The following is a 10,052-nucleotide window of genomic DNA, read 5'->3' as shown; positions in this document are numbered from 1 at the left end:
CGTGTCCCACTCACATACACCCCCCCTCACCTACACACAGACGCGTCTCAGAACATGTGTTTAACAGTTAAACATCAATTAAACTTTAACTGATCAACACACGCACCCACACACATCCAACGCTGCACGCACACTGATACGCACAGTTGAATAATTTTATTAAATCTCTTGTAAATATGCAGATTATGTGTGGTCTCCCCTTTTTGTCATAAACTGATGAGCCAGGTTTGTGACAATATGTAAAAAATGCTGGTACGAATTTTTAAACAAAACACGTTAAATGTTACCAATCAAATGATGAACAAGCTGTAGGTTCATTTATTTGTAAATCTGACTGTGCCTCACCAGACACGAACCCCACCGCACGTCACTGCCTGTCAACCAGTACGTTTTTGCCGTACAAAGTACGGTTTTTAGGCATTTTAAGACGTGTACGGCGTAGAAGGAAATCTGTACGGGAAAACGCAAATTTGAAAATGATGGGTACTGTAGCGTCCGTCAGACGCTGAAATAAGGACGAGCTGGGTCTCAGAACAAGCTTTTATTAATCGGTAACCGCGCCGCTAACGAAACAGATATACTCTCCCCCTCCCCGCGGGAGCACGCTCACGCTCGCACACACACACCGCCCCTCCTCCCCGGATGCCTTCACTGACTCCCTGCAGAGTAGGAATTACGAACACGAACTGTTGCAGTCCCATCCGGTCTGCACCGAGTATCAAGAAACGTGAAAAACATGTTTCCCAATCACAAGCCAGCAAAGGTTTGTATTTTTCTGTCCCTGTTTGAAATTTAAATTACAAGCATCATTGATCGATATTTAAGTTTGGTTTACAAAAATAAAAATGCTAACGATTTTCTTTCTCGAAATATCCATTCTTATTTAAAAAATTTAATTACAAGCATTATTAATGGATATTTTAGTTTAGTTAACATATCAAATGCCAAACTGTATCATAATTAATAATGTCCAACCATGTACATAAACGCATTTGAAAAAAAATATGGTGTAAGATTATTTTGTATTTTGTAAGGAAAAAGTCAACGGTTTGTAAGGCCATGGAGCCTTGGAGGTTGACAGGTATGCGATAAGGTCATCCCGGCTTCTGCTTTACATCGTTGTGAAAGATCCTAGTGGAGCATTGTTTCAGGGCCAACCGTCGACGTGATTGGGATGGTTTGGGTTTGTGCAACCGGTTTGTTGCGCGGCGGGGGCGGGGGGGGGGGCAGGTCTGTACTCACTACACGCGGCTACAAAAGGAAGCCATGCAGCCCTCTGCACAGACAAAACTCCACCTGAGAAAACATCCATGAATCCTCCAGGTCAGCCCGCTGCGGGGGTCCAGTACCAGGGAGGGGCTCCGGGACAGTCCGGACCCGCGGGGGTCCAGTACGTCGTCGCCGCCGATGCCCCCCGAGACCACGTCCTCTGGTCCATCTTCACATTCGTCTACTCCAACCCCTTCTGCCTCGGACTGGTGGCTCTCATCTACTCCATCAAGGTGAGTCCATCAAGGTAAATCGTTCACGCGCACGTTCCGGTAGTATCCGTTACAAAATGCAAAGAGAGGTTTAGCGCCGTCCTGCAGCCGCAAATGGGAATTCTTGGAAAGAGCAGGTAAAGCTGGAGGAAGCTTTTCCAACGTTCCTCATCCCCGCCGTGAGCATCATCCACACCCACGATGCTTATTCCACACCCACGATGCTTATTCCACATCCACGATGCTTATTCCACACCCACGATGCTTATTCCACACCCACGATGCTTATTCCACATCCACGATGCTTATTCCACATCCACGATGCTTATTCCACACCCACGATGCTTATTCCACATCCACGATGCTTATTCCACACCCACGATGCTTATTCCACATCCACGATGCTTATTCCACATCCACGATGCTTATTCCACACCCACGATGCTTATTTCACACCCACGATGCTTATTTCACATCCACGATGCTTATTCCACACCCACGATGCTTATTCCACATCCACGATGCTTATTCCACACCCACGATGCTTATTCCACATCCACGATGCTTATTCCACATCCACAATGCTTATTCCACACCCACGATGCTTATTCCACATCCACGATGCTTATTCCACACCCACGATGCTTATTCCACATCCACGATGCTTATCACGCGTTTAAAGCAGAGTCCATCATTTTTATTATAAACTTGGGATTTTGAGATTTCTGCATCGTAAGATTGATATTTTTCCCCCTAAAAAACCTGATGTATCCAATCAAACACACACATATATATATATATACAATAAGTATACAATCAAACGCACGCATCTGCATTTTCCATGCGGAAAGAACAAAATGTATGAATACAAATGGAAACGCATGAATTCAAGTTTGCTAATTTGTTTTGCTGCATTTCTCAGAAGGTTCCATCAAGATCTTGTTCGTCCGAAAATTAGATTTTTCTGGTAAATATTTCATGGTTCAGGCGTTAAAGGGTTAAGTGTTCAAAATTTGAGATATAAGCAGACATTAAAAATATAAACGATAAACTTGTGTGGCGGCATCAAACTAGTTTGTGTGCAGACATTTATCTCTGGCTTCTTCTGTCCCGTCCGTCCACCCGTCTCCCTGTTGTCTTCCTCCGCCTCTGTCTGGCGGGACAAACCGGAATATTCTCATCTAAGATTTTAGATTCGATCTAATCTCAAATAAAATAACGAGTATACAAGAAAGCAATCGAGGCTTGTGAGATACTCAACTTTGGGTCAGAGTATTAAAATCTACTTGTTTGGTTCCAACAGGCCAGAGACCGGAAGTGGATCGGAGACATGGAGGGGGTGCGACACTACGGCTCCAAGGCCCGCAGCTTCAACATCTGGGCCAGCGCGCTGGGCGCTGTTCTGTTCCTCGTGTTTCTTATTGTCACTTGTATCAGGTTGAGTTACCTCACATGAATTTCACTGGTGACATTTTCTTTTTTTTTTTTTAACCCAAAGCTGATCATAAAACTACAATGACCTGCAAGGATTGTTTCAACTGTTTATTAAAAACATTAAAAAGTTTAAATCCATTAAATGCATCCGCCTCTTGTCGCTCATTTTAGAAAGGTTTGATTTCATGAAACAAACTCGATGTTTCCTCAATTTGTGTGAAACAGTTTAGAACAACTGTTGGACGTTGCATGACTTCTCCGTTGTGTAAGTTCGGAAAGTTTCCCCTGGCATTGAGAAAGTTTCTTCCCCGTCTTCACACGTTTGTGTGTGTGTGTGTGGGGGGTGGGGCTAGGTATTTTCACATCCATGTATCTCGATGTGAGATTTTTACACTTTTATTTGAACATTTAAATTTGAATGGCCTCCAGTAACACTCAAAGGAATCCGAATTTCTTTTTTCACATAGAAACTTCCCAAAAATCGAATAATCATAAGAAAGAGAGCGAGGGATTTCGATTCCGCTGAGTTTTGCATGTGATCTTGATGAGGAACATAATCAGGAACGTTCTCCACTTTTTGACTGTTTTTTTTGTTGCTGATTAAAATACTTCACATATTCATGTGAAACTAGAAGTACTGCCAAAAAATGAACTTCAGACCCCGATAAAGATTTGCGTCCTTTATTTTTATTTTTTCAGACTCCAAAGGTATTTTGATTTCTGTTTATTGAAAGATGTGCCTGGATACAGGTGACTGTAGCATGAGAGACAGAAGCAGGTGGGGCAGGAGAGGATGCGCTGAAGCAAGTGTCACGATTAGGAAACTTTGTGTGTGTTGCATCGAAAGGAAGGCAACTCGCAGGAAAACTAGACTTGAGCTCTGCAGAAGGTTTAAGATTTTGCCTTCAATCAAGATCCTGGATCCTGTTTGCTCTTATTTATTCTTCTTTGCTTTTTTCCCTCAGCCGTACGACTAATGAACACTTAATAATTCTGAACCGGACTCCTGAATACAACTTGCACTTTTCCATTTGCACTGCGTGATGACGCTAGTTTACTGCTGCTAGTACACATCTGTGTAACCACTCCGGCTGCTGTTGATGTCTGTACCTGTATGGTCTTTGTATTTTGTCCTTAATGTTAGATGTAGCACGACTTCACCGAGCAATGTTCCTAGTCTGTGAACCCTCACTGACAATGGAAATAAACCACTTCTGATTCTGATTCTGATTCTGATTCCCTTCTTTTACAGAAAATGTGTTGATTTAACGATGAAAAGTAATGAATGCGTTAAAGTGATAAAGTTCACTGCTAATATAAAACTAGAAAAGCACTCAGAGAATGCAGACCTCCACCAAGCAGCTCATTCCCCTACTAATTGGATTTACACTGTCCACACGGTGATCTGGATCAGCACCAAAAGGTTCTAGTTGACTGATTTTTGAATCCCTAAATGCGGTTTTCAATGTTTACATTTAATATCTTTTCCTGACCTCATTCTGGTTCAGCTCCAGAAGACATTTTGCATATCAAACCCCTTTATTAATGTGATTTATTAAGTTAGACCAAGACCCACCTTCATCCCCCCCCAGCAGACTCGGAAACAGGATGGTGGTGACTGAATATCTCTGCTCCCCCTGGACCCCTGAAGCTATGAGGTGTTGGGGGGGGGGGGGGGGGGGGGGGGGCTGGAGGTGGAGCCCTGCATCTGTTTGCCATCTTTTTCTCCTACATGGGTTTCTGTCTCTCTCTCTGTCTCTATTTTGGTCTGTTTTTGGCCTGACCGCATAATGACAGACCTGCTGTGCGTTAAAGGACCCTGCCCTTTGGGCCACCTCTCTCTCCAGTGGCCTTTATAAGCCTTTCAGACAGGGCGCGGGGGCGGCGGCACTGTTTTCCAAAGATATCCGTGAGAGCAACTGGTTCGGGGACCCACTGGCTGATCATGGACAACCATTCCTACAACTTCCCCTCAGATTGCACCCCGCTCACCAGCAGCAAGTTGGCTCACAAGCCAGCTGGATCCACGGCGGTGAACATGGGCCACGCTTGCAAGAACCCCCCCCGGGACTATCTCGTCTGGTCTCTGTGCAACACCTTATATGTTAATTTCTGCTGCCTGGGGTTCATGGCGCTCATCTACTCCATCAAGGTGAGGTCTTGAGCTTATTTTAATGCTTGTGTCAGTCTTGAATTTAAGATTTAAGGTGTTATGTTCCAGAAGAACCAAACTGCAAACTGGACCAATCAGCTCCTCGGGCCAACGTGAAACTGGATTTGCTGTTTTATTAGCTGAGGTTTTATGTGGTTAAAGCCAAGTGTGGGTTCCTTTGACACCGTTTTTAAATGTTCATAACTGTCCCTGCCGTTGTCTGATTGGTGCACGGGTTCGGACGGGCCGGAATCTCATTTGTATAACTGTTCTCGGAATCTGGGACATTTTCTCAAATGTCTGAAAGTCTGTGGGCTGAGTTGGCAGGAAAAGCATTACAACAATGGACGCGTTGGCATGGCTGTAAGTTCAACTGGCAAACAAGAGCAAAGGTGCCTTGTGTTGCATCATTTCTGCAGAAAAGAAACTTATTCCAATACCGAACTAGCCCACACCTGCCTGCTTAGCTCGGCTGCTTCGTGCCACACCCTTCCGATGAGTTGTGAAAATAGTGCTTGTGCAATTATGGAAAATGTCAAAAACAGCACATTACCCCCCTTTCTTTTTTGTTGGGTGTTTTATAAGCCTGCATGGGTCACAGATCTGGACCACAGGCCCAGTATTGGTTCAGGACTCAAATCAAAGACAGCGACTGGAGTTAAAAATGGGTGCAATTGGCATCTTCCTAATGGGCGAGTCCTCACGGGGAATTAGAGAGTGCTGCAGAATGACTGGGCTTACAACATTTATGGACACACTTAGAAGCAGCTCATGGTTTTCATATCACGACGCCCTCGCACAGCCTAAAACAAACAAATAGAGAATAATCTGCCCCGAAAATGTGATTTTAGGCTTCCACTATTTACATTTACACGAGGGGAGACACTAAATATAAGAAATTACTTATCAGTAGCATCCAGCTTTTATGTCTTGAAGAAAAAAGTCTTTTTTTATCACTTTTTCCATTTGAACATTTTCCATAATTACACCAAAACTCATTTTCTGATTTCCACATAACATTGTGAAGAAGCCAGAAGCTGTGCCGCGTGTAATCATGTGTGATTTGCATGCACGTGCAGGCCCGGGACCAGACCACCCAGGGCAACCTGCAGCTGGCCCAGGAGTGTTCAGACAAGGCCAAGTGGTACAACATCCTGGCCGCCGGCTGGAACCTGCTGATCCCGCTCTTGGCCATCGTCCTGCTTGTCCTCCTGCTCGTCCATCTGGGAGCATCCCAAGGCTCCTTCGACTTCTTCGGCGAGTACGGCTTCCAAAACTTCATGCAACTGTTCAGCTGGTAGAAGGAGGAGAAAAAACAAAGACCTGATCAGACCTCAAGTCCATCCCATTCACACAAACCAGGAGCGCGGATCGATTGGAATCGGATGGAGGGGGGGGCTGATGTGATTGTCCCAACAGAAGTTTTGTCAGTCAAAACAAAGCGATGAAGGTCTAATTGCTCCTTAAATAGAAAACCAGTCATGCGCTCAGCATCTCAATCCCAATAGACCATAGTCACATGGCAGGTGTTCAGGTGTTCAGGACGGGGACATGAAATGTCACATTGCTGTGTTCTGGGTTGAAACTGTATTGGCAATAAAGTAATTCCTAAGTATAATAACAATTACATAATCGATAATTGTAAGATCAATCAAATAATCATTAAGTGGCGATTAAACAATGCTAAGTAACTTTGACCTACAGGGACGGTAGTAGGAAAATAACTGTCTGCAAAGGTGTGATAAGATGAAAAAACAATGTTGCTAGACAGGAAGAAGACCCTCGTATGCAGCTAAGTTTTGTGGTAAAGGTTCATGGACTGCATCTCCGTATTGATACTTGGAATTTATGACTTCCTCTCACATTGTCCCTTGTATAACACCTGTTTCCTGTTCTGAACTGTGTACCTATATAAACGCGATGTATTCACCCTTCTTGGCTTCACTCAGCCAACTGTTCTACTTGGATGACTGAAGCCCCAAGGCCTTGGTAAAATAATTAAAGACCAATCTTACATAATCATGTGTCTTTATTATACAATTATTCAAAGTAACAGAAAACTGCCAACACAAAACTCGTACAAGCAGAAGTATCATTAGCGGAGCCACGTCACAGCTAACGCTACACAGGAACAAGGTCACGCCGCTCCTCTGATTTATTGGCTTTATGCAGCTACTCCGACGGCCCATTGTTGGCTGAGGACGTAGCGAAAGGCAGATGTTTTAGCGACACAGCTGGATTTAAATCTAATATCTGGAAAGATGAAGTTCATGTTGTCTTAAAAGTTCTTTACTGGATTTCTTTATTGCAGATGTTGTATCATCATATATGCAGTCTTGCTCATAACAGACAAATGATAACGGTCTGACAGATTTCTTGTGTTAGTATGACCTCTGACCTCGAACCTCAGCGTTTCCTGTCCTTCGTCAACCACTGCCGTTTGAATATGATGTATTGGTGAGAATGAAAGGAATGACTCTTGAGTGCTAGTGTAACATGAAACTAATGATAAAAGTGAATCAGTTAAAGAAGCAAATTGGTTTGAAGCGTCTTCAATTCTAATGCCAGGAGTATAAGGAGTAGAAAGAAAGAATGAAGAGAACAACGCGAGATCGGGAGATGAAGCGAGCGGCTGGTCTGGGGTCATTTATTGCTGTTATTTATTGTATTTATGTACAATGGAGGATTTTGTGGCGCTGACATCGTCGCCGGTTTTAATCAGGACCGTGGAGCCGAAAGCCAAGTCATGAAGGACGGTCAACATTCACCTCCCATTGTTTCCTCTGTCTGCAGTTTATGTTACAGTTCAAACATGTATGTTGTCTTTATTCTAATTCTGTCTTTTGTGTTAAGCCTGTTAACCTCTAAATAAACCAGATGTTAATCCTACCATGCAGCCTTTCTTACTGCACCTTCACCCGGAGCTTCAGGGATCATTGCGGGTCGTACGTGCGGGAACAGGCCGAGCGTGTGCTCTTTTCATCCCAGCTGTACTGCTGCAACAATTATATGCAGACCATCTCGATTTAGGAAACTTTGTAAGTATAGCTTTGGTAGGAGGCGGGGCCACCCAGATGACCACTTCGGAGGAGCGTAGAGGCCTGCAGCGGGACAGCCCAGCTCGTTTCCACCCAATCTACTCACAGTTTGAAGATTACAGATTAAATGGCACATGTTTAGGGGGAGGCTTGACCTTGTAGAATCGCTCTTTGGGCCACATCTGTGCTACTGTGTCCCCACTGGGCCACCGTATCGTCCACCTGCTGCAAAACCACTAAATTGCTCTATTATATAGGAATGATTCCGATAACTCAAGTTTCCCAAAATTATTCACAATTTCCCATTAATTTCCCACATAAATTTAACAGCTATATGTTTAACTGTTAGCGGATTAGTAGCACCAACTCACAGCTCTTTGGGCAGTTCTTTAGTACTGTTAAAGCGTTTTAATACGCTTATCTACCTAGCAGCTCTTAGCAGGACTAGTGATGGCTTCGCCCTCTGGCCCGCGGGGTCAGCTCTATGTTCAGACAATCCTATATTCACACAGTACAGCTATGCTATGCTATGCTATGATACAAATCTCTGAAGCTGGGATTGTAGAGTTTCCCCTCTGCAATCCTAGAGGGGAAGAAGATACCAGAGGAATATCGGAAAAATGTGCTGGTGCCAATTTTCAAGAAGAACGGAGACACAGAGTTGTGGAAACTATAGGGGGAAGTTATGGGCAACAGTAGTTGAGGCTGTCTAAGTACAGAACTAAGTATTTATGAGCAGCAGTATGGCTTTATGCTGAGGAAGACCACAAACTCAATGTTTCCATTGAGGCGGAGAAGGTCAGGAAAGGTCAGAAGGAGCTGCATTGTGTCTTTGTAGATCTAGAGAAAGCCTACGACAGGGTACCCAGAGAGGAACTGTGGTACTGCATGAGGAGGTCTGGAGTAGCAGAGAAGTATGTCAGAGTAGTTCAGGACATGTATGACAGTTGTACGACAGCAGTGAAGTGTGTAGTAGGAGTAACAGGGGAGTTTAGTGTGGAGGTGGGATGCACCAGGGATCAGCTCTGAGCCCCCTTTTGTTTGCCACGGTGATGGATAGACTAACAGATGAGGTGAGACAGGAAGCTCCTTGGAATATGATGTTTGCAGATGACATTGTGATCTGCAGTGAGAGCAGGTAGAGGAGAATCTAGAGAAGTGGATGTCTGCTCTAGAAAAGAGAGGAGTGAAGGAGAGCAGGAATAAAACAGAGTACATGTGTGTAAATGAGAAGGTCCCCGGGGGAACAGTGAGGTTACAAGGAATAGACGTAAATAACTATTACGTCTATACTATAAAGGACTAGGTATTCCTTCTGTTTGTCCCTCTTTCTGTCTCAGTCTGTAGGTCCTTCTGTCCATGGCACTGCAGAAAATAGACCTTGTGACTGTCAAAAATGGGTATCCTCATTGCTATAATTAGCAGTTCTAGTTTTAGCTTCAGCATTTCTTGGATATCAGCTCTTTAGTCAGTGGTTTGTTGTGAACCACTGGTTGCTTTGTAGGTTCATGTTTCTGTCTGCTCCTGTTCTCTCTCTGTTTTCATCGCTCCTCTCATCTGTTCTTGTCTCTCTATCTTTGTACCTCTCTCTCTCTCTATCTCTCTCTCATTGTCTCTCTGTCTTTCTACCTCTGTCTCTCTCTCTCTCTTTCTCGACCCAACCGGTCAAGACCTTTGGCCGTACACTATGGGTCTTAGATTCTGTTCATTTTTTCTGCCTGTTAAAGGGAAGGTTTTCCTCGCCTCCGTGGCCAAAGTTCTTGCTCTTGTGGGACAAGTTGGGTTCTATCTGTCCCTGATACACCTGTAAAGTGTCTTAAGAGGACTTTCGGTTTTGATGTGGTGCTATACAAACACACATTTATTGAACTGAACCAGATATAACGTGCTATATCTCACAGACTGTTCCACATTGAACTAGAATCATGTGCGCTTTTGCTTGTTTTT

General features: G+C 44.1%; 2 protein-coding genes across 2 annotated transcripts; both read left to right on the top strand.

Moving 5' to 3' along the window:
- The first annotated feature begins 1,264 nt into the window (after nt 1–1,264).
- On the top strand, nt 1,265–3,048 carry LOC137894168 (dispanin subfamily A member 2b-like). Its single transcript, XM_068739643.1, has 2 exons — nt 1,265–1,502; nt 2,785–3,048. The coding sequence occupies exons 1-2, from the start codon at nt 1,311–1,313 to the stop codon at nt 2,935–2,937; spliced, it is 345 nt and encodes a 114-aa protein (XP_068595744.1). The 5' UTR covers nt 1,265–1,310; the 3' UTR covers nt 2,938–3,048.
- Nucleotides 3,049–4,860: 1,812 nt separating this feature from the next.
- LOC137894325 (interferon-induced transmembrane protein 5-like) lies at nt 4,861–6,368 on the top strand. Its single transcript, XM_068739806.1, has 2 exons — nt 4,861–5,067; nt 6,147–6,368. The coding sequence occupies exons 1-2, from the start codon at nt 4,861–4,863 to the stop codon at nt 6,366–6,368; spliced, it is 429 nt and encodes a 142-aa protein (XP_068595907.1).
- The last annotated feature ends 3,684 nt before the right edge of the window (nt 6,369–10,052 follow it).

Source organism: Brachionichthys hirsutus, chromosome 5 (genome assembly GCF_040956055.1).
Source record: "Brachionichthys hirsutus isolate HB-005 chromosome 5, CSIRO-AGI_Bhir_v1, whole genome shotgun sequence".
Lineage (NCBI taxonomy): Eukaryota > Metazoa > Chordata > Actinopteri > Lophiiformes > Brachionichthyidae > Brachionichthys > Brachionichthys hirsutus.
This window is presented reverse-complemented; position numbering and strand designations above follow the sequence as displayed.